Source organism: Tubulanus polymorphus, chromosome 3 (genome assembly GCF_964204645.1).
Source record: "Tubulanus polymorphus chromosome 3, tnTubPoly1.2, whole genome shotgun sequence".
Classification (NCBI taxonomy): domain Eukaryota; kingdom Metazoa; phylum Nemertea; class Palaeonemertea; order Tubulaniformes; family Tubulanidae; genus Tubulanus; species Tubulanus polymorphus.
The window spans coordinates 11,012,542-11,037,696 of record NC_134027.1 but is presented as its reverse complement, the minus strand read 5'-3'; the positions used below and the strand labels follow the sequence as shown (position 1 = coordinate 11,037,696).

At 40.7% G+C, this 25,155-nt stretch overlaps 1 protein-coding gene across 1 annotated transcript; it reads right to left on the bottom strand.

The window, feature by feature from the left end:
- Positions 1–812: 812 nt before the first annotated feature.
- On the bottom strand, positions 813–25,144 carry LOC141902461 (exportin-T-like). The gene is made up of 25 exons (XM_074790194.1): positions 25,017–25,144; positions 23,884–23,970; positions 22,869–22,954; positions 21,757–21,813; positions 20,796–21,081; positions 20,292–20,375; positions 19,769–20,035; positions 19,069–19,148; positions 18,305–18,500; positions 17,885–17,947; positions 17,733–17,804; positions 16,783–16,911; positions 15,373–15,471; positions 14,417–14,536; positions 14,243–14,337; positions 7,464–7,629; positions 7,059–7,201; positions 5,981–6,266; positions 5,105–5,294; positions 4,459–4,575; positions 3,916–4,031; positions 3,488–3,535; positions 3,322–3,393; positions 2,895–2,948; positions 813–2,811 (listed from the first exon to the last, which is right to left on the bottom strand). Exons 2-25 carry the CDS (start codon positions 23,941–23,943, stop codon positions 2,785–2,787), a joined length of 2,913 nt encoding a protein of 970 aa, XP_074646295.1. The 5' UTR covers positions 23,944–23,970; positions 25,017–25,144; the 3' UTR covers positions 813–2,784.
- Positions 25,145–25,155: the final 11 nt, after the last annotated feature.

Here is a 25,155-nt window from a genome sequence, read left to right as displayed (position 1 = left end):
CAAGTGAATCCAGATATCTCAATGTGCCATCTGTACCCACCCCTTAATAGACAATTGTCACAGACTATCACTATCCTCATGAAAACTGATCATCAAGACTCCTCCAGGTCTCCTCTGTGGACCCATGACAATTTTACTTAAAAGTGAACTGAGGTTTTTTACTGAACACACAGGCAGACGTTTTATCACCATACAGATTGTCCGAACCGGCTGATGCAACGATGTGATTGATAGTTTTCATAAACAAGTGACTGACTAATTCAGATGGAGAATAAATTCCATAATCACAGAAAGACTATATATAAGAGGAGTTTGACAATTCAACTCAGAAGCTACATTTCAGGAAATAGCTTGTATTCGACTTGCCCAAAACGTTATGGCCTTTGCTACATCTGTAACGTATAAGGAGACGCTTAATCAATCCACTTTTACTGTTTTTTTTCGCATTTTGCTTTGTATGCTTTGCGTGTATCATAGATCAGAAATCCACTTCACACATTTTACACCACATATTCCAATTTTTGATCGCTGAACCTCGACTCATCTTGTAAACCATCCTAAAGGTGTGACAGACACTTCATAAAGAGATCATCTGGGCCGGGTTTTATAGACTCATATCAACCTGGGGGCTAACTCAATTAATTTTCAACCTCAGGTTAAGGGTAATACCAGCCTATACCAGTCTATAAAACCGGCACCAAGACAAGGGCAGCCTACTCGGCTGGACTTAAAGACAGTCAACCAGAAAATTTAAAATAAACTACAGATGAATGTTTACTTTATTTTATTACCAAAGTTTTCATAATGCAGGAAATCTTTCTTACAGATATATACAAAATATACATATAATATACATAAATTACATATTGAATTCCATCACAGATAATCTAGACAATCGGGGCAGTTGTACATCTGCCCGACCAGACCATGTCTGTCATTGGCCATATTCAGAGTAAAATGCCTGCAACGTTAACTACTGGTAGTTGTCTGGTCATAAGCAAATTCTGTTAAAGCAAAACTTTTCCATTTGTCAAACATAATTCTAACATGAACACTAACTATATCACAGATGTTTACTTAGCAGTTAATTAAGTAAATTCATGGAGCATTCAAAAAGAATGGTATGTACCCTATTTAGAGGAAGGGTTTTGACTTATAGTGTGAATACTATACAAAAGGGTGCGGGCAGCAGAAAAATTTAATGATGTGTCCTTAAGCGGTGGTAGAATACTGCACTGTATTCAAAAGTTAAACTCACGGATCTTTGAGTTATGTTTATAAAGCACCCCAATCAGTATTCGGGTGGGAATGGCCAAAGCTCATCATTGCATTGATTCCTGCTATGAAGCATGTCTGTGAACCCTTTCAGTGCATCTACACCACAGTGCGGTGTACAAATCAGTGATGGACTGCTAGTACACCGTACCACGGTATATTGATGTTATCAGTAATTATCATCTCAAATGAAAAGATGGCAGCACCTGTCAAACTTAGTGAAAGAGCAGTACGGGTAACTAAGATACGCCGCATCGCGGTATAGATGCACTTAAGCGGTAAGCTGGTAATTCAACACAATTCTTTTAAATTTCAAAATTATCTCCAGCACTTTCGAGTATTAATTAGTCAGCAATAAAAGAGGAAACCACGCTGTACATAAAATATGTACTGCATACTTGAACAATAAAATTAGGACATTTTTTAATAGATACTTTTTGAATGCTCCCTTACTGCATGGTTTCTTCCGTTTTATTTGATACCACAAATTCATCTGAAGCGTAGGCAGGCATAACATAACAACTCACATACATCACATATTCAGATCAGGCATCACGTTTTGACGTTAAATCTACCGTAAATTTCATCAAGAACGAGGAAATCTAGTAATTGTCGTTGATAATGATTTGATGATAGCTTTACTAGTATTGAAAGATATGTCACAAAAACTTTCTTGATTCTGGCAATATTTGAAATTGAACAGAAAATATTTTCTGAAAAACATTTCTGTCGAAATAGCCTCTATTTCCCCGATACAACAACGATAAACTTTGCTCTCAAGACCATGAAAAAATTTGCTTTTCATTAGCGATATTCTATACTAGGTAAAGGGTTATCTGATTTGGTTAGAACCTATTCAAACTAAGTCTACTATGATTTATTCGCATATTAGCGCTGAAATGAAGCACCACTTTCCAGTGTCCGGTAGCTTTGTAAGGCAAATGGATACCAACAACATGCTCGCGTACAAAAGTTTAACAAAAATATTTCTAACTTTTAGAGACTTGAATGTCAGCACATGAAAATGCAATTGTTAAAAAAAATATTTGGTAAAAAAAAAACAATTTGAGACATGGTTTACAAAAATCATGGTGGTTCAGGAGCTTCCCTAGTTGACAAAGAAAATACTCTTAACTCAACAGAATGATTTCTCCTATGGTTGAGTCTACATCGCAAATTCTTAATGCAATGGCTTACGCAAGCGCAGAGCTAGCAAATTAAAGCAGCCGTAATAGTTTAAGTTCAAATTATTGAAAACGTTCTTACTTAAAATTCTTTTGAAGTAAAATTTTTACTTGAAATTTTAGCCATCATAAATTTCATAAAACAAACATACATTTACTTAAGATCGAATTGATCGATTTTCTAACAGTATTCTGCACCAAACGAAGCTTGATGATTATCGGAACATGTATACTTTTGACACATTTTATGCTTAAATGCACACGCGTTCAATCTAACCAGATGTTTACTGTGAAAATATAACAATAATTGCTAGCTAGTTTCCTGTCAGGATTTGGCTTTAGTGAAGAATGCCTACAACAGAAGAAAATGGATTATCAAATAAGATCATTCATGTTCCCGTATGTCTCATATTTAGTAGAAGAAAAACAACGCACCTTAACATAATTCTTGAACGTTTTCGAATCCGTTTTCAATGCCTGACAATATTCCTAAAAATATTCAACGAAATTCTCGCATGAACAACCATTCCGAGATATCTGCTTTTCAACGGTGGCATGGGTGGATCTAGGATTTCAGGAAGGCTTGAGGGCTAACCCAAAAGAAAAGGGCAACCCCTCCGTGAAAACTACGCAACTACACGCGGTAAGTTTTAAAGGACTGAATTTCTGCTTACATGATTATAATATCTCTTCAATATCTTGAAAAAAGGGCAATCTTAATGGTACAGTAGAATCTGCTTAATTTGGATAATTTGTTAGTCATTTTCTTGTATATCAATGAGCAAATGGACTGTATAAATTGTCTGGATTAGACCCAAATCAGGATTAAGTGGGTTTACTTGTAGTTCTAATCTCAACTTGCCTCAATAAGGTCCGGTGTGACATTCATCTCACAGAAATAATCATTTTGCAGAAAGTTAACCATTTCGTCAGCCTAAAACAGTCAAATGTGAGAGCTAGCTTAGGCCATCTAATTCAGAGTTTAAAGGAACAAATTTGTCTAAGCTTGGTGTCTACTTGTAACTTACACGCTTATTATGTATCTCTTTTAAACAAGCTGCGCTCTCATTCAATACCTGAAAATCAATTTGAATACATGTATGTTTGAGCATTGAACTACAGGGTTCTCAAATTATGCTGGAATCTTAAAGGGGCTGCATTCATTGTTAAGTGTAGCAAGTCTGTCAATCCCCCCAAAAATACAGAAAAAAAGCTTAATTTTGGTGTAATTTTCTATTTTTCAAATAAGCTCAATATATTCCGAAAATCAAAAGCAATTCTCAGCACTTAAGAGAATATTGACACCCACTCCGGTAGGGGCAGCAGATATTTCATAAAGGATGGCTGATGCAATGAAAGGGGTGGTCACCTGTTTTGGAGAACACTGACCTATTTGGTATTAGCTTGAATGTTATTTTCAACAGTAAATGTGTAACGAGGTGAATTCAAAACTTACAAGAACTGTCTGCCCATCACTCAGGTCAAAGGTTGGCTTCATCGGAGCTAAGAAACAAGCTGGTATGATATTCTTGTAGATGAATTCTCCAAATCCGGCAAGACATTCGTTACTTCCTGCAAATCATAGAAACAAAACCTAGTTCTGAAGTCACTGCTAAATTTTGCTGTCTTTGGAATTAAGAATGATCAAGAATGATCAGCTTGTTTAGATAAGGCATTATTGCCGTTTATAATAATGTCACGATCAGGTTGTTTATGCAAAGGTATAAATCTGCCAGCGCAGACATTCAACATTAATGAATGAGTGAATCAGAGAAATTACTTTGACTGAAATATTACGATTCTTTCATTTCGATTGAATCACATATTGATAAAGTATCAGGCGCTCAATAGCTTTACCCGAATTCCCTGAGTTTACCAGATTTTTTTTTGGGTCAAATAAGAAATTCCCTGTTTTCTTTCTCGATTCTTCCGATTCCCTGAGTTTCCTAGGTATTCCAGGACAGTGGCCACCCTCCATGAGGTTTATCTCTGTACCTACCCCAAACTTCTACAAGTTTTTTCAAAATGCTGAAGCACATCTTTTGGCCTACAGGATCTGGCAGTTCGACAGCGCCTTGGATGACAGTCATGAGAACTTGCTGTAAATTTTGTGGATCTGAAAAATCACAAACAACAAAATATTCGAAATCTAACGGATAGTGTGTTTGACCAGGAATCCGGATTCTCAACTGAAACCAGAACGTGTTAGTATTTCTCATTTGGAGTAGTTAGTGAGTTATTTGACAAAGATAATAGTAGATTGAATAAAGTGAATTAAAACAGCTAGATATATAGTCTGATCAGAGCTCTCTAAATAAGTAGAAACTTCTCTCATGGTATTTTGGCCTGAAAAACCTCATCTTTCCCTGGCAGGGATTTGAACCTGATAGCATCGAGACTCGTCATGGTACGAAACCCTGCCACACTAGACCGAGTGCGCAGGTACATGTGCAACTTCACTGATATGAGATATCCCGTATTATTTTAGCATGTACTGGCGCAACCGGTCTAGTGTAGCAGAGTTTCATGCCATGGCTGAGTCTAGCGATGCCAACAGGTTCAGAACCCCATATACTGGTACCAATAATGCTAAATCCCTTTTCCAGAATTTTGATCGTATAAAATAGATTAAGCGACATACATACCTTGATTGCTAAGGACCTCTGTGACATTATTACTGACTAGAACACACAGGAATAGGAAATAACTTCGTTGTAACATTTTCTTCTCCGACGTGGCAATTTGATCAAGTTCGTCAGTCGGGCTGTTCAACACTTGAAATATCGTCGTGACTAATGCCATGAATACTTGTTGAAGAAATGGTATAATAGTTTTCTGAAATGATAGTTTTTTTTTGTAGTGGCCAAGGAAAACAAGCGGTGCAGCACCATAGTCAGGGGTGGTGCTCAGCGGGTTGAGCATTCAAAATTCAGAGCAGATAATGACGCAAAGTCCTATGAATGCCAAAGAAACTTTTGCTATGACCAGGATTCGAGCCGATGAATACCGCATTGATGAGTCCACTGCACTTCTATCTAAAGTCCTGGAGCCGGGTGCACAGTCGTGACTTAGGTTCAAAAGTGGTCTTATATCTTAAGATTGGTCGTAAACTTGTTTTATTGGCTTTAAGACTAAGATGGTCTTAAATCTAAACCATGGCTGTGCAACTACCCCACGGTTACCATTAAGAAAAACCAACACTATCAATTAAAACAACTGTTCTTGTTTTTTTCCTACGTTTCAGGTGGAATCCTTCAAGCAGTCTTCAGAGTTTAATTTCACTTTATGAAATAAACTCTTACGATCGATAGAAGGATTCCACCAAAAATGTAAGAAATAAAACAAGAAAGGTTGTTAAAATTGATATTGCAGGTTTACCATAATGATAAGCATAAAGACTGGAAATAGTCTCAAATATTTACAACCTCAAGTTTTCTATGGCATGGTACTATGGCAATTCATCTGATGGCAAACTTTAACCAACTTATAAGCAACTGGCACCTAATATGACGGAAACTTACTTTGAATTTCATGATGAGTTGATTGATCAGTGGAATAAAATCGTGCAACTCTTTTGGCTCGGGATTTTTCAGCAGGTTTTCCAAGGCTGTCGGTATATACGGCAGAATTTCCGATTCTAAACACACGACCATACGATGCAGGAATTGTCTAACGCCGGAGTGAAGTAACGGCCGATGTATCGGCGTGTTGAACGCAACTAGGAAGACTTTCAACGTTTCGGTGTACGCCTCGGCGCAACCGCAGGTTTTTATCGTCTGTTGGCTCGAGAAACCCTTACTCGTACGACTGAAAGATAAAATATAATGAAAACTTACATAAAACACTGAAAACTTTCATTCCACTGGGCGATAGATGTTAGGAAACAGTCAAAAAGTAAGCGGCGGATCCAGGGGCACATTTTGACAAGAGCACGATGAAATGAATAGTGGTGCAAAAAGTGGAAAATAATTTCATTGCTTTTTTTTAAAAGGGTATGAGAAAATTGCATTGGGAGCACGTGCTCCTGTCTGGATGTGCCCGCCCCTGAAAGTCATGGCATATATTAACCTGTCAATTTCAATCTTTCAGACTTAAATGGGGAATCTTTATGGCTACCATGGCAATTGAGGATACCACTTGTGTCAAGCAAGGCTTGGCCAGGTCAGGTTCACTAGTATAGTTGACTCGGGTCACGTCAGTGTTTTAAGATAAGAGTCATCAGTATTTTTGTTACCGTAGTATTTTACACTACCAAACCTTATCATCTATGAACTCAGTCTGAAGAATATTTTTCACGCATATGAACCGACCAAGTCAAGTCATTGAAAATACTGAACTAATAATAAGATAAAAACCCACTACGTACAAATTAAAAGAATTCTAAAATCGAGAATTTATCTATTGAAACCTGATGATGATCTCTAGGGTGAGATCAAAACGTCGTGTTCTTACATTCTAGATTGTTTCAATAAATAAATTCTCGATTTCAGAATTCTTTTAATTTGTACATAGTGGGTTTTTATCTCATTATCTGTTCACCATGTTTGAGTGTGGTTATTGTACTACTGAACTAATGTCTATAAATATCTTCACTTTTACCTCGCTAACGCCATAGCCGCACTTATACATTCCGCATACAGTTTCTGCATAGTTTCATCATTCGATAAAATCATTTTTTGAAGCAACACGTCGAACTTTGTAACGATCGGCGCCAACAGATTCTTCATCATTTGTGATTTTTTCTGTAAAAACAAATTGTATCAATCATTATATATATTGCAGTCCGTACTTTTAGCACGAAATAAAGACATATTACTATTATAATATGTCCTGCCTGAATGGCATGCTTTCACCGGGATTCGCACCCACACTCCCTCTCGGTTGTGAGCCAAACACCTAAATCCACCAAGCCACGGAGACAAGATCCTCACTTTCAATTCTCGATAAAACATGTTTTAACACTTAAGTTTTTAAATTCGTACGTAGCACAAGTCTACACTGTACCTCTGGCGGGAATTGTGCGGATACGATCAGTATACCAGCAGCCTCGTATAGAAACTGTTGATCGCTGGAAGATAATCGGTGATAGCAGCCGTTATCCGGCGTATTCAATACGAGCAGATCCTGCATTCGAGTAAGTATCTCCTCTGTGTACGCATTCAAATTCGTTCTGTAAATGAAAACGACGGGTAAATACATTTTGGAAAACATCCCCATCCAAATCAAGGTCACTCGTGCACATGGTTCACACAGTTACATTAATTAGAAATTTCCAAGTTTTTCCCAAGTATTTCATGGGTGATTTTTTTCAATTTTCCCAAATGGAAATGAACAGATACCATCATAATATTAGTCAACATTTCAGTGGTGATTCTGAAGGATAATTGCTGAAGAAAGTTGCCCTTGGCCAATGCAATACGTGAAATGTAAACGAAATTCCCAAGTATTTCCTTGATTTGAGGAAAATTTTTCAAATTCCCAAATATTTCCAAACTGAAAAATTACAATTTTTGGAACTAAAATTTGTATTTCCGAGTAGTACTTACCCTTTCCTATGGTTTTTGCCAATATTTTCTAAATTTGGATTGATCGCCAATGGTTTTTCTATACGACCCGGCCCTGCTGTATTGCATTTAGCCACCGGCGAAATCCGCCATCTTTTTACGTCATAGCAGACCAAAAAAAAACCAGCTATGCGGGGCAGGTGGGCGGGATTCCCACCATAGGAAAGGGTAAGTACTACTCGGAAATACAAATTTTAGTTCCAAAAATTGTAATATTTCCGTCGAGTACTGTACCCTTTCCTATGGTTTTTGCTAGACTAGCCTAGCACAAGGATGGTGGGAAAGGTAGATAGAAAAACCACCGCTCAAACGCAAGGTAAGAGGGAAAAAGAGAGCACTTACCCAAGCACGGAATGGAGCACTGTAGCACAGGGAAGACCGGTTGGCCACAGTGAGTCCGTCCAGCTCAGGGGCCCCCCCAGAATTTTGCGAAATTAATACTTGCAGATATGAGCCCAAACTATGTACAAGGATACACCCCCTGTGATCCTGATAATGCAACATAAATATTCTACACTAAAGGGTCCGATCGGAAAGAACGGACACCTTGAGCCATGACAACAGGACCAAGTGAAGCTAATGAGCCTAACTGGCCTGAAACATCCCGTAAATAAAATGACGTGAATGTCGACGGTGAATTCCAAAAGGCGGCCCGACAGACTTCCTCCAACGGAGCACCCGAAAAGGCTGCGCAGGAAGTAGCCATAGACCTCACTTGATGAGAAACCACTCCCTCTGAGGAAAGATTCTCCTTCAATAAAATGTCTTTGATCAGTGAAGAGACCCATCGGGCCACTGTGTCCCGCGAAATATCACCCTTTAGGTGATCCAGCAGCGGAATAAATAACCGCTCCCGTGAACCCCTCCGTGAAGCAGAGCGATCTAAATAGAAACACAACGCCCGCACAGGACATAAAGTCCTGTCCGGGATGCCCGGTTCCACTCGATGTTTTAGGGCTTCAATTCGCCATTGACGCCCAACCGAGCAGGGTCGTTGGTTCTTTGCCAAAAATTCCAAAGCAGGCCGCAGCGAAACAAATTCATTCGCTGGCCCAAAGACAATATGACCTTGTCGGACTGAAAGCGCATGAATTTCAGAGCGACGGGCCGAGCAAGCCAAGAACAGCAAAAATACAGTCTTTTTTGACAAATTTGCAAATGACGCTGCCGAAAGAGGTTCAAATGGAGCCTCCATTAACTTCCTCAAAATTACAGACAGATCCCATAGTGGAACTGTCCTTGTTACCCGATGCCTGGAAATAGAAAACCCTGCAACCAGCTGGGATATCCGATGATCCCCTGCTACATTTGGCCATCAAGAAGCACGCAATGTATGAGAAATCGCGGAGCGGTAACCTTTAATAGTTATGACCTGCAAACCTTTTACTACAAATAAGTGCAGTAAAAAATCTGCCAATTGAGCTACAGAGGGTGAGCATGGATCAATTTCCCCTGCAGCACACCAATCCGCAAACTGACTCCATTTGGCATCGTAAATGGTACTTGTTGATGGCCGCTTAGATCCTGCGATAAAGGAGGCAGCCTGTTCTGAAAAGCCTGAAGCTGACAAGGATCGCTGGACAATGGCCAGGCGAGCAGATTTAACCACTGGCTGTTTGGATGATGCCGAAAGTTCCCCTGAGACAGAAGCGATGGGAAATTCGGAAGAATCCTGAGGTTGTCGCACAGTAGGTTGAGAAGTGGTAGGAACCATTTCTGAGCCGGCCAACATGGTGCTGCCAGAACTATGTTGCAATTGACTGATCTCTCTATTTGATCCAGTAAGCGCGGCAGGACTGGTGTGGGCGGGAACGCATATGCATGCATCCCCGACCAGTCCAGAGAGAAGGCATTGACCCCCCACGCTTCCGCGTCTGGAAACGGGGACACAAACAGAGGACACCTCCGATTGAACCGGGTGGCAAACAGATCCAGCAGCGGATTGCCAAAAATGCCCCGAACCCGATCGGCTACTTCTTGGTGGAGAACCCATTCTGTCGCAATAGCCTGACCTCGACGAGACAGAGCATCGGCCATCACGTTCCTTTTCCCTGCTAAATGTGCCACAGTCAGGAACACGCCCTTTGTCTGGCACCAGACAAAGGGCGGCCACAGAATTTTGGCCGACAGACCTGTGAGGGTTTCTGAGTGAGTGCCCCCTTGGTTCTGAAGGTAAGCCCTCACTGTTGAATTGTCTGTGGCTAACCAAACGTGGTGGCCCTCCACTCTCCTGTGAAAGAACTTCAGGACCTTCCACACGGCCAGCATTTCTAGGAAATTTATGTGGTTGGTGGCCTCGTAGCGAGACCATCTCCCGGCTTTGACTCGGTTCTCCAGATGTGCCCCCCATCCTTGGTGACTGGCATCCGTGAATACACGAACTGGAGCCTCTAACGGGGCTAGTGACACCCCGAGCCGAAGATTCGTAGTTGCCGCCCACCACTGAAGATCCGGACTTAGATCGGTTGGAGGTACGGGAATCAAGGCCTCCCAGTTGCCCTTCGACTGAGACCAGAAGACCTTCCAATATTGTTGCAAGCGCCTGCTTCTGAGGCGGCCTAAGGGCACCACCAGACCCATGGAGCTGATGGAGCCTAGAAGCCGTGACCAGTAACAACTCGGGGTTGTGGACACTCCCGCTACAGCTTCTTGAAGTTTGGCTACTCGAACCATAGACGGAAAGACTTTGCCTTTCCCTGTTTACGCGGAACCCTAGCTGATGGACTAAGTCCAAGACTGAGGTCATTGCCTCCCGACATTCCTGAGCCAAAATCGCGACTATTAACCAGTCATCGAGGTAAACGAACAGTCGAACACCCCTTGACTGAAGTACCTACTGAACTGACTTGACCAACTTGGTGAAAACCCACGGGGCCGTACTGAGGCCGAATGGAAGAGACCTGAATTGGAACTGGCGGCCTTTCCACTTTCTCCTGAGAAATCGCCGAGATTTTGGGTGAACTGGAACCTGAAAGTAAGCATCTTTCAGGTCCAATGAAGCCGCCCATTGACCCGGACGGAGCCCTTGAATCACGTCCTTGGGCTTGGTCATCCGGAACCTTGGAATGTCTAGGTGCCGATTGAGGGATGACAGATCTATCACTGTCCGTTGACCCCCTGTGGCCTTTGGTACCATGAATATTCAAGAAAACCAGCCGGGAGAAGTTTCGTTGCAAACTGGTTCTATCGCTCCCTTCTCGGCCAATTCCTTGAGAGCCGGAGAGATTAAGGCCTCCTGACCTGGTTTTGGCCGCATGTCGGGAGGTGACCTCATCAGGCGCGGTCGCCTTAGGAAACGGAGACGGTAGCCACGAGAGACGACCCGGGAGGGCCAACCGTCTCCAAAGAGGTCGGACCAGTGGGTTGCTGCCTGCTGTAGACAACCTCCCACTAGTCCCAAGAATTCATTTCGAGTTTTTCCGAAAGGAAGAGCCCCTTTTTGGAGCCTTCCCCTTGCCTCGATACGAACAGGAACTGTTACGACCGGACGAGGCTTGACACGATTGTTGAAGTTGCGCGCTAGTTCTCCAACCGGCATCCGAAGCCGCCTGAGAAAGCGCTGAAGTTTGAGATGGTCCTGTTTGCGTCCGTGCCGAACCTTGCGCCGCCGGCGTCGGACCAGAACCCTTTTTCCACGGAGTTCGGGGGTTGGACTTGGCCTGAACCTCCCGAATCTTCCTCAGCTCTGCGGAAACCGGAGCGCACCAACCGGAGAAGAGACGTGAAGACGTCCCCAATGGGGCTCTCAGCAAAGCATTGGACACCATATCCGGTAGACCAGTTTTGGAACTGGAGTCCATCACTGACTGACGGGAGGCTAACACCAGATTAGCCTGACCCCGAACCGACAACGGAATTACATGCGAAAACAGACCGAGCCAAAGATTGGATAATCCGGTCCATTCGCTCCAGTTTTAGGGCAACTGACTCTGGGTCGGAGCCCGCATGAACGGCGGCGTGATCTCGCGAAGCTCACCCGTCAACACCTTAAGTGCCATATCTTGAAACGAACCAACCCTGGTAAGATTGTCCAGGATTGACGTCATGGCCACCAAACCGGACTTAGGCAAACGAATACCCGACTGTGCTGTAACAGTATGCGGGCTGATCAAAGTATAATCAGCATCCAGGCAGTTATGACTGTGATCCACAGCACCTGGAGTTGCGTAATACGCCGAGCGAAATGCGCCTATAGGTGGATCGGTTGAACTAAAATGTTTCCCAGATTTCATACCCCGTTCTGGAGGGGGAAATGAAAATGTTCCAGGCCGACATTCACCCCATAATTGCGTATCCAATCGAGCCCATTCTCTCGAAACCGCTGACGATTCCCGTAAAACGTTAAGATCGGAGTCCGGAGGGCGATAAGCTTCCATTGACTCACCGACCAGAGGAGCTGCTGTGGGCTTAGCGCGAGTTGCCCCGTGCTTGACAAAGAACTCACTTATCATCGCTCTAAATGGCATGTCCCCCGCTGGTTCGGATAAAACTGAACGGGACGGAGATACATTGCGAGCCAGGGAAGCCCCCATCGTCTGGGGCAACCCACAATTGCTCGCGACAGGAACGACCCCAGAAGGAATTGCCGCTTCTGGGACCGGATCCTCATTGAAATCAGACCCTACCGCAGCATCCAGGAATTCAGAGTCAGAATTCCGAAAAACTTTGGGCTGGCGAACTTCTAACCGGACAATCAGGAATAGGCTTACCTGTTGTAGAGGTTGCAGCGACTTGTTGCGACGAAGATAACAAGTTTAAAATTTTCTCCTCAAATACATGGAAATCCTTCTGAGTCAGGTATTTTCCAGAATCCCGACGATCATGCCGACTTTGGTGACGGTCCCTCGAACGGGATCTAGACCTACTAGAAGAATCGCTTTCATCGCTAACCGACGTCGACGAACGACGAGAAGACCGACGGCGAAACTTCCGACAATAACGATGGTAGTCCCTCTCGCGATCAAACCTTGATCTGCGAGAAGAAGATCTTGCTCGTTTATTACGCTCACGGCGTCTAAATCTAGTGGGAGAGCGAGCTCTATCCCCGGAGCGACGATCAGAATCAGACGATGAACGTACCGGATGTTTTGAACCGGACGTCTGGACCGGACCGGTGCCCGGACCGGACCGGTACCGACCGAACCGGTGCGGGCCGTTCGCGACTACCGCGGCGCACGCTCGGTTCTGAACATGTAGTCTGAACCGGCCGAACCGGCCGAACCGGTGAACGACCAGAGACCGGTGAATGACCGGAGACCGGTGCCGGTGAACCAGCGTTCCTCCCCGGTGAACGGAGTTGGGAAGCCGATCGTACCTGAACGACCGGCGACCGCTCCGCTTTACGATAAGAAACAGGATTAGAAACGTTGGTTGGCACGTCGGCCGAAACCGACGAATCCCTGCTAACTCGACGACGATCTCTTAGTTTAAGAGCCTTATCGGCCCGAAGCCAAAGGTCCTCGGACCACACGACGCAAATCTTGCAAGGATTGCTCCTTGCACATATTTGACCGGATTTGCGCCTGCACGACGCACATGAATCGTGGTTGTCCCAGGCGCCAAACAAATGCCCGCATCCCTCCCGCCACGATGCTGACCCTTAGGAGGGGGTGGCATAATTATCCTGTTACAAATCAAAACAATTCAATTCAATCAGATTATATTTGTAAATAAAATTCTTACGGAAAAAAAGAAACCAGGGATAACCCCCAAACCGAACGGACTCACCGTTATGAGAGTGAAAACTCCCTAATATCCTAATTCCCAGATTTTTACGGCGAAAAAATCCAACGCGTTTTACTGCGAGAACGCCAAGAAAAAAGATGGCGGATTTCGCCGGTGGCTAAATGCAATACCGCAGGGCCGGGTCGTATAGAAAAACCATTGGCGATCAATCCAAATTTAGAAAATATTGGCAAAAACCATAGGAAAGGGTACAGTACTCGACGGAAATATATTGTTTCACAATTCCCAAGTTTTTCCCAAGTTCCCTGTACTGTGGAAACCATGTCGCCCAGGTTCAATCAAACCTAGGCTGAGTAGGGACACTACATGATTTTGACTGCCCAGATTACTTTGAATTACCGGTAAGTAAAATCCGAAGGATAATAGTTTACACAGTTCCAGGTTAAATGGACCAAATATTTCATCCAAATTAAGTGAAAATCCGGATTAAAAAATCAGAATTAAGCGAGTTCTACTACTATAATGTGCCCTTACCTCAGAGATTTGACAAATCTTGAAAACAGATACGTGACACGACTTGCGACCTGAACGGAAGAGTTGCGCAATCCTCGCTCGTCTAAGAACGCCATCTATGTAATGGATAATTGTCTACGTAAATATGCCATCGAAATAAATCGTAAATTTTGAAAATATTTTCTTCCGACTCACCAGCACTGGAGCGATGTGTTCCGGCTCTTGTGTGAAGAACTTATCGTAACGCACGACAGTCTCGTAAAACTGTATGAGAACTTTAGTGTGTGGGTGACTGCTTACTCCACTTGTGACCAACTGCAAGAAAGATTTCAATCAGGCTGCACTCGATTCAACGTATTCAAGTAGACAATTCTAAATGAGGACATGGTCGTGTTTCCGAGATAAGTGAGTATCAGTCAGGTCTGCAAGGTTTGCCCGAGTTCGTCCAAGCCAACTTTTATGTCACCGTTTAGGACGAGATAACTTATAGTTTATACGTGCTATTGTTATTTTCGCCTCTTTACTAGTTTGTATAAACACTGATAGGTGGCAATATCAGTAAACAAGCTTGGCCACTGGGGTCAAGACAACGGGCTGTCTTATTGCTGTCTGTGCAGCCTATTCAATTCTGAAAAACACTCCAGGCCACCAATGACCCTCAAAATTACATTTATTAAAGAAATCAATTCTTAGCATAAGTGCAACTTAACCAAAATAATAGATCAACAGGAAGCCACTTTAACTGCACCAATTAAACAGGTTAGGAGTTAACTCAGAATCTAACCATGTTTTTTCGCGAAATTTAAATGAATGACTAAGAAATCAGCCTATATATACATATAGATTTATACCCTTAAGATCCACTTGAGTTTATATCTGTATGTGGCCGGCTAAAATTAATTCAGATCTAATCAAAAATGGCTTCGATGAACTCGAAGAAGCGAGCAAGATATTCTAGTGGTGTAATGCAGTAGGGTATAGCCGATGGTCTACCAGCAGCCGTATCCATAAAACCTTACTAAGTCTACTTTCTAGCATGGTTCCTTACTACCCATAGTTTAGCTACGTAGTTAGCAACCAACTGAGTAAGACAACTTTTTTATGAATATGGCTGCTGGTCCTTGTTCGTACATTCACAACATATCGCTTACCACTCTCATCAGTTGATTCATGACTGCTAATTTCGTATCGCTGGCCGTCAGTGACTGACCTTGCGGTATCTGTAAAACACATGTACTCAGGACATCAAGCTGAAAACGTTTCGAGAAAGTCTATTAGTCACAAAATACATCGGTCACCAAAAAAACGAACTGATCCCCGAAGCCGATAGATTATACACCGAGATGAAAGCTAGCAAACAATCATCTCGAACTACGATGAAGCGCAAATTTATGTGAAAAGCATGAAAAATGTACTACGTCTGATGTGAAAAGAAGTTCGGATGATTTGATTTATGCCTTCACGGTGTTACAGAACTTCCATAGCGGACAGACAAAGGAACTGATGCCAAATCAGTTCGTTAAATCACCTTTATGGATGTTTTGGCAATAGGGTTTTGTGGCAACGAGGATTCCACCAGGTGTCGCTAGTGGTTACTGGGTTACCGCGCTTCAATTCCCGAAACATTTCATATAAATTCCAGTCAACTTTTCTCATTTACTGTTATGAGATAAGTTGAGTAGGGTAATAGTAAAAATCAATTTAAAGTGAAATCCTATACTGTACGCTATACCATACGCTGAGTGAGAAAGCTAATCTTATATGTAATCTTATATGTTAGTGTTTTGTGACGCCATCTGGTGAATGCCAATACCATATCATGCGCTTACAGCTTTAAGGCTTTAGGTCGCTTCATACGTGCTCATCAAAAATTTCCATTCAATCATCGTTTGACAAAAATGTGCTAAAATCTAATAAATCAGTTTTAAAAGAAGCAAACCAAATCCTCACGCAAAAACACCAGCCATTAACATCCATTGATAAAGGCTAATGTGATTTGCTTATACTAACTTAGATCATTGACTAAGCCAAACATTCAAAATAAAGCTGAAAAGCCACACGCAATATATGACAGAACTGGTATGGATTAGATAAATAAATTAACATGTGGCAAAAATGTGCGATCTACGAAATCAGTTTTCAGTGCAGCAAATCAAATCCTCACACAAAAATACCAGCATACATTGATAATGGGTAATTTGATTAGCTGGATGTGATTAACTATGCCAAATATTCAAAATAAAGCTGAAAAGCCATTCATGATATATATGATAGCACTGGTATACCGGAAGATCAAAAATATACATTATGTTACATCGAATATGTGTATATTAGATAAAGTGAAGCAAATCATGCATTCAGTTTTCCAGAAACTGTTTCATCAGCTGAATGACTGTGAAGGTGCAATGCAGTTCATTTTTCTCTTTAACATTTTGTTTGAAGATAGCCACATTCTAAACATCGATCTCATTTGAAATTGATGGTATCAGGATAAAAGAATTCAATACAACAATACGTAATTAAATACATGATATTAAATTATCAAAAGTAAATCATTTTACCGGAATAGCTTCTCCAATCATGTACATGACGGTTATTGCTGTTTCGACATCCCGGAAATCGGCTGTTTTCCAGTTCGGAAGAGTTTGACTGACGATGTTATGTACAGTAACCATTACTAGCTGTGCATCCTGAAATTTTAAGATTATTATTAATGTACGTTACTTTTGAAAATTGACAGATTTCCGCTACGTCGTGGCAATTCATTATCATTTGTTGCAACCAATGATTCGACTAGATGGTCTTCTAAACTTCAATTTCTTCTTCATTTCAATGAAAATCAAATCAATTATTTTCTTTTTCGTTAAACTATAGCAAATACTAAGTAGGAGAGTCATTCTTCCATCTATATGGTGACTCGAATAATATTTGATTCGGAGGGGCAGTTTCAGTCTGATCTTTGATTTATGACCAGTCTCAGACCATATGCTTCTATAGCCAAACCAACAACTCAACTTTTTTGCTACGCATGACAAGCTTTGGCATTTGATGTGCATATGGAAGTATTGTTTAGCACCAGTCACCTCCCATTGTTCGAACTCATGTACGCACACCAGATGACTTAGTTCTGAATTTTTCGGAAAGATGACGAAACTTGCACCAGTAGATTTAGCTCCTTGGATGACTGGTGGCTCCAGGCGATGGGCTCATTGTATGCCCTATGTTGTTGAATTCTGATGGTGGCCAGAATTTAGAAATTATATTACAATTCAAACATCTACGCAGCGAAGGGGCTTTTGTGATGTAAGACAACTTCTGGACTAGTCATGACTTCTCCGTTGTGCCTGGGAGACTAAAAATTGAGTTGAGCTAATGCTAAACCATCTGTTAGTAACACCACCATCTGTTTGAAGAGATCGTGTTTCTCATTCACAATAATTCATAAGCTTTCTAACATACTTAAATAATTAATTACAAAATTAATTTGAAACTGAATTATACTTCAACCTACCAGCTGGGCTAGATTATTGAAAACAACTTTCAATTGTTTCCTGTACTCCATAAACATAGCCTCCTCTTCACCCTGAAAAAACAAAAACAACAATTCTTCTAAAGTCTCCATTGAGTACTTGCTAAGCGATCGCAAGGAATTAGAAAACCTACCTCAACGTCAAAATTATAACATTCGTCGTATTTCATCTTACGAATAATCACGTAAAGAGTCCTCTACAAAAGACACTTGCACGATAAATATGGATTGCATAAAACGATAGATTCTCGGTAATATTTTCATTAATACTTTCTCCGCAAGCGTCGATGATAGCATTTTTTCTTTCAAGATTTGATAAAGTTTTAAGATGTTAAGAAATCATGAAAAAAGGTAATTAAGAATAGAGACCGGCAACTCATCTACAAAATCGGAGAGGGCGCCGATCAAAACAAAAGATTACTAGTGGTGCCTAGTGGATTTTTTGAGGACTCAACCTAATCCTTTCGGTTACCGGTAGCATCTATGAAAACTTCTATTGACAATCTCTACTAACAACTTATCGCGCATTATAAACGGCATAACCTGCAACAAACCTCAATATTTTGTCTCTGTTTTTCGGATATGGGATTTATCGATTTCAGCATGGTGATATAATCATGGGCGAACAAAGATACAGCTCCGGACACGTCGTCATCTTCATTATCGAGAAACTTTAACATCAACGGTACTTTGTTTTCCAACGCTTGCATTATCAGTGCAGCATTCTCCACATCTCCTGTTTTGGAAATCCTGTGAAAAGAATCATCCGATAGTCACGACAATTATGAGACGAAATATTAAAAGTTATGAATGAATTGGTATCAGCTAAATCAAACAAAATCATAATTTTTAACATTTGTACAAGAAATTTTAAGGTAGGTTTATTCCTTGTTGCACTAGGAAATAAAGAGAGATATGTTTGGAAGAATTCAGATCCCTTGCATAATTGCAACTACAACGGACTCGAGTCTCCCTGTTAATGTAGCACCCGTACGAAGTATAACAGTCACTAGGTCAAACTGCATAACGGATAGAGTGCAAATCAGAGGAGTTGACTCCGATTTATAAGTAACTTTCTATGTATGACCAAACAACTGGTGTTTAAAATGGGACACGCAATACACTCAACCACAAACAAATGCATCCATTTGCGAGTACTAGAAATAAATATATGCAATAGATGAATATAAATTGCAATTCATTCATTTTTTCTCGAGATTTTTTCAGCACTACCAATCTTCTAAGTCACCATGTTGCAGATGGAATAAATGATCTATGTTATAAAATATGTCTAATAGGTGGCAGCACAGTGACTTACTTGTTCCAACAGGCGATCAGATTCATTCCCATTCCATTGACAAGTTTGGATAATTTCGCTGAAAAGTCACCATCCGCATCCTAGAAAAATAAAGACAGACCTCGGTAATCATCCCATCAATTCAGTCATGCGACATTCCAAGAAGTGTAAGATCGTTTGAGACCAAAGAAATTAATCCCATTTACGAGAAATCTGTAATGTACATACAATTATTTTTATAGATGGATAGTAAATAATCCTGACTAGATCAAAATCCAGACCAAACTGATCCAGATTAAGTGCAGGGCTGCCAACCTCTGAAAAGTGCTATCATTAACAAACCGAACTATTTTCAGTAACATCCTATTGCAAGGCTTCAAATCAATTAGTTATCAATAGTAAAACCTTCAGTGACATCTTTCATATTTCTGTATGCATCAAGCAAATCAAATCAGTATTTCTCGTTTTAGAATACATGTAGTTACGAATACTGAAAATCATTGGCAGCTCCGTCGGTCGATTCGACTCTGGTTAAGAAAGCCGTGCTTCCACCTCTAATACCTTTTGGCTCAACCATTCAATCAACTATCATACTATACTTCAACTACATATGTATTCAGCTTTTCAATAAGTCGTATCAATAAAGTTACTTATATTGCCAATACAAAACTACCTTGTAGTACACATATGCAAGCAGTTATAGCGATAAAGATTCATTCACCTCAGCATCCATAACGCCAGCCTGTCCTAAAACCGTACTGAACGATTCGATGAGTTTAGTTTTCGCATTCGGGTCCATTCCTTTGCTGATAACCTCGTAAATGCAATCGCACGCGCTCTCGCGTAGTAGAGGCTTCTGCAGGAATTGCAACAGCACCGCGACGAAACGATCGTTCGCGACGAGATTGATGTCGATCCACGACACGTACGAGCCGATCACGTTCAAACACAAACACACCATATCGGCATGCGTGTCCTGATAATTCATCTGTAAAATGAAATAAGACACGGTCTGGAAAGATTGGTCATTCCCAGATATACCGGTAAGGAGTTTTCAATGAGATTGTTAAGGAGAAAATTTCAAATCCAAGGAAGTGTCTGCATAACTATCATATCCAAATTAGACTGTTCCTAAATCGGTGTCTTTTCTCTTGATCAACTATTTGTTTAATTTTTTTTCAAAACACTACCTAAACTTGGTTTCTGATACAGTAACCGCCTAATTGGGTAAAAACTCAACTTACGATTATTTGGTACCAGGAATCTACGAGTTGCGGTACACATTGATCCCTCATTGTGTCTTTGATTAATGTATTCCTTTCCAATTCCTAAAATGAAGATTAATTTTAAATCAAATTACATGAAATACAGTGAAGCCTTCAGCTGAGGAGTTTGTTATGAACAATTCTTGGACAATTGCCCCCAATGATGACAATATTTCTAATAGTTTTCATGTCCGACAGTGCCAGTCATCATATTGGGTTCAACATTGAAAAAGAATTTGTACAAGTGATATCAGGTTCGAATCCCCAACATTAAACCTTTTTTGTTTATTTTTATGCACAATTCCCTTAAGACATCAATGATGCTGCTAGCCAGAAAACCTGTTGCCGCTATATTTCATCAAGACAGGTTTCAATTAGTTTCTACCCATTCAATAAGGAAAAGCTATTCTTTAAACGGAAGAAGTTGAATCGAAACCTGCTCAGGCAATTCTACCACAAATCTGAAATTCGGGAAAGACTTACTATGGATGTATGCACGATATCTCTATCGACTACTTCGCTGTCAATTGTGTCGAGTACGCGTAAATAGAAATCGACGGCCACCTGTCCGAGCGACATCGTTTGCAGAAGATCGGTCAAAAACGTAAGCCATCGATGAGGATAGTCAGTTATGAAGACCAAAGAGAACACCTGCGCCGCTTTATTTTTAACGAAGTTTTTATCCTTGTCGTTCGCGTTCTGAAATTGTATCCATCCCATCAGAAACGACTTCAGTAGTTCTCGCTCCGCCATCGTAGAACTGTTATACCTGTAAGTACATATGTAATTACATATGATGCAGTAGAGTACAAAAACTAACCGATGGACTAGTATTTGAATAAGATTTCAATGCTTCGGAGGTATCAACTGTATCGATATTCATTTCGAAAGATTTAGGCCTACTGTAAAATGACTGGACCCTAGCAGTCATCCATGACAAAGAAACAGAAAATCAATTGAATCGTCTTATTGAAATTCGACTTATTAAGTGGAAATTCGACTTATCAAGTCGAATTTCGAGTTGTTCTTTTCATGTCGAATTTCAAATTTATAATGACAAATTTTGTGTTATTTTCATGTAGACTTATTATCTCGAAATTCGACATAAAAATAATTTGAATTTCGATTAATTAACGACTTGAAGTTCGAGTTATTAAGTCGAACTTCTACTCATTATGTCGAATTTCGAGATAATAATTCGAAATTGTGAAAAAAATATCTTGCATGTCACTTAGGGGCTTCCGTAGTTAAAACACTACTTTCACAATTCTTAAGCACTCCTCAAAACAGCTTCAAAATGGAAAGAAATACCCCTGGCCTGTCATCAGCCAAAAATATAAGAAATGTGATAGAAATAAAGTGCAGCAACAGACAACTGTCAGATAAAACATATTTCACATGTACCATTTTTGCAACAATCTCTATAGGATGAATCGCTAATTACCTGGTTTTGATAAAGTGCTCGATCACTTGAAAACAGAAGAATCGTACGTGGTCATTTCTAAAATGAATAAATAAGCAAAAGAACTTAAATTTCTCTACTTAAAAAACCTGGGGGTCCAGGGACACCATGCCCAGTTAGGGAACTGGTTTGAAATGCTCAACAGAAAATTTCAATTTTCAACGCCCCCTGGTGAACATATTAAGACAGCAGTGACCTTAAAACTCACCACAGTCATAGAACATGTCACTAGCTACAATTTTACAATGGATTGTGGCTGTAAAATATGCCTAAGTACCAATGTAATATGAAAAAACTATTATTTTCAGTTATTCACCTATCTAACACCCGGTGACCAAATCCCTTTGCCTTGCTGTCGACCGAAAACGCAAGCTACGTCATCTTTGTCGGTGAAAAGTACAAAGGCATGATGGAAAATCAGAAAAAAATTCCTGGTTTTACTTTAAGCTTGGCCTGTTTTTCAGTGCCGACTGAAAACTTAGAAAAATACTTTTCTGTCCTAAAACATGGACCCAGTTCCAAAGTTCTGAACCCAGTTCCTCATTTCTGGACCCAGTTACACAGTTCTGGCTCCAGTCTCACATAAAAAACATTTCCTGCAACTGGTAGAATTTGTCCAAACCGGACAGTCATTGAGCTCAACACCACCCCATATCCCAATCCATTCTCAACTAGTTGGGATGATTTTCAAGACCATTTCAATTCTTGCGCCAAATAGAGCATTTTCTGGAGGAATCTAGGAATCGATATTGGTTTCGTAATGAATTTGCCTGGAAATACTTCCTACAGTCACTACTTCTGTGTGTTAGGCCCATTGCTCGAAGAAATGCCTCAGTTATTAACTGTTTATTACTGAAAGTAGCCACCCGTCCTTGTTGTTGACTACCGGTACTTCATTTTTCTACACCCTCTCTTTTAGGCCCTTCAAGAAAATTCAATGCTATTCAAGGCCTTCAAAAAGATGTTTACAATTCAATGCTATTTCCTGATTTCAAGGTTCCTGTTATAAACTCTGTAACACAAGGAGCTATAATTTTAGTAATTTCCATGACAATTGGACAATCAATTTGATGCTCAAAAGAGATGGTACTTACTCCATATACATGCCAGATGTAAGCACATTTGCGCATAATTGCCATCCTTTCTCTGACTCCTTCAGCTGTTCAAAGTACTGCAATGCCTACAATAGATTTTTGGTTATCATTCGGTTAACGCATTGAATTAAAAAAGAAAATTTCAAAATTTGAAGCATTTTCGATGGTACTATGAAGTATACTACAGTGGAACCTCGTTATAACAAACTCGGATATAACAATTCATCGGATATAACAAATATAGAATTTCGTCCCAAGTAAGAAAATTCAATTCATACTGGATATAACAAACTATCTTGTCCCCTGAAGTTCGCTGTTACGAGGTTCCACTGTATAAATTCATTCGGCTCATTGGGCCAGGAGCCATTTTTTCATAATTGAAGGAGTTTCAAAGCCTTTTAGAGTACTAACATGTACCAGTAATTTCTGGGGAAGACTTAATCTAGAAGGGGTTCAAGATCCTTAGAAATATCTAATCATTCAACTTAAAAGATTTTCTTAAGGAGCAGCCAACATCTCCCTGCACAATCCAGCCGAAATGGTCTAAGAATGGCGCATTTTGCAACAGATACCATGACACCAGCAGTGTATCTATCCTGACACACTTCGAGCACTCAGCAGTCACATCCAATGCAACCGTAGCTACTGCTGCAGTGAAGGCAATATTAGAACCGCCCGAAAACAAATCAATAAATTGCTACCAACGCGCCTGACATCGGCATAAACACTAGCTAAAAATGCTTTTAAATATAGTACACATCCTTGTAAACATTGACTCATACAATGCTTGACTCGCATATCAGGTTTCTGCCTTATTCTACAGCCACAGATTGCTTTTAGTTTGACTTCTTTGGCATCCGCGCAAGACCTTAAGGGGGGTTATTCGTAAGCGATGCTGTAGTAAGCGAATTTCTCTGTCTAACCTAACCCCTTAAGGGGACTTATTCCCAAACTACGAACTGCCGTTGAAGTTGTAAAAAAGAATCGAAAGAACGTTTACTTGTCCTTGACTTACCTGTTGCTGAGCTTGAGGATTATTATGGGCAGCCAAGCCCTGTAATGCCTGCTCATCCATCACCGCTGATAACAATGTTCCAACAAACTGAAAATTGATTCATCAAGATAATTAGACAACCAATCATATACACTAAACAGACGAATGGTACTGACTTCTGTGATCAGTTACTCGATTTCAACATCGTTCTTGCAATGCTAAGGAAGGCTTTTTAACACATTTAGCGCTTTTAAAACATTGCTACCGACTACGAATACTTCTAGGTTCTGTCACCAGAACCATTAAAATATATTCGTAGCTGATTCTTCCTATCTACAGTCAGATTTTTGCATTCTGGCAGACGGGAATGACACGGTTCCTGACATGCGCGGCAACTTTCCGAAAGGTTACGATCAGTTCAAGTTCAATTGATTTTTCTCAAAATCCTCTGTCAAGCCAAGGCAATCACACTTCTAAGGGAAGTATCAATTTTTTAATTGATGTAGAAAATTTATAATGTGTAGTTTGATTGACAGCTCACTAGCACTTGGAAAGTTGCCGCGCATGCGCAGTGGTTTCTGCCGCATCAATACGGTCACAGGCAAAAGCGAAGCCGTTTCATCCCTAGTTATTTTAATATAGTAAGGCGTCGCGCCTGCTGATACTGATCCTTAACAGCCAATTGTTTATCAGAACTCTATAGTGGATAAGAAAACAACATCAACAAGAGGTATTTCTGTGATATTTTGAATTTATTTGCAGTTTAAATTTAGCGCCATTCTCGCGAGATTATCAACAACCCGGAAGTAAAATCCAAGCCAGTTTACAAGCCCCTGTGAGTGCCTCTTCTGTGACAGCGCAGTCACCCAGTAGTGTTAATTTAGTGCCCCCTTAGCTCTTTTTCTTTTTCTTGCTAGACATTGCCAAATCATAAATTATCTTATCAAAACTTCGAACTCAATACATAATGTAGCCTAACTTGGCCCAGAAAAGACGAAAAAGAAATTTCATCCAATGAAATACTGGAATGAAGTACCACAGCATCTTTCTCAAGTTATAACAACGGTAATTACACAGACTAAAAAACCCGGAAGTAAACATTAAACAAGCCATTGTTTGCAAATATCACCATGAACCTGATTAAATTCACCTACTTTGTATTGAACTTTCGAAAACGAATAAACGGAGCAGTCGAAAACTATGCCTTGTCAATGCACGTAACGCAAGAAGCCCTGATTTTAAATGAAAATGTTGCAGCCACGTTTCGTCAGCTTAGCCGGTCGCCATGTTTAA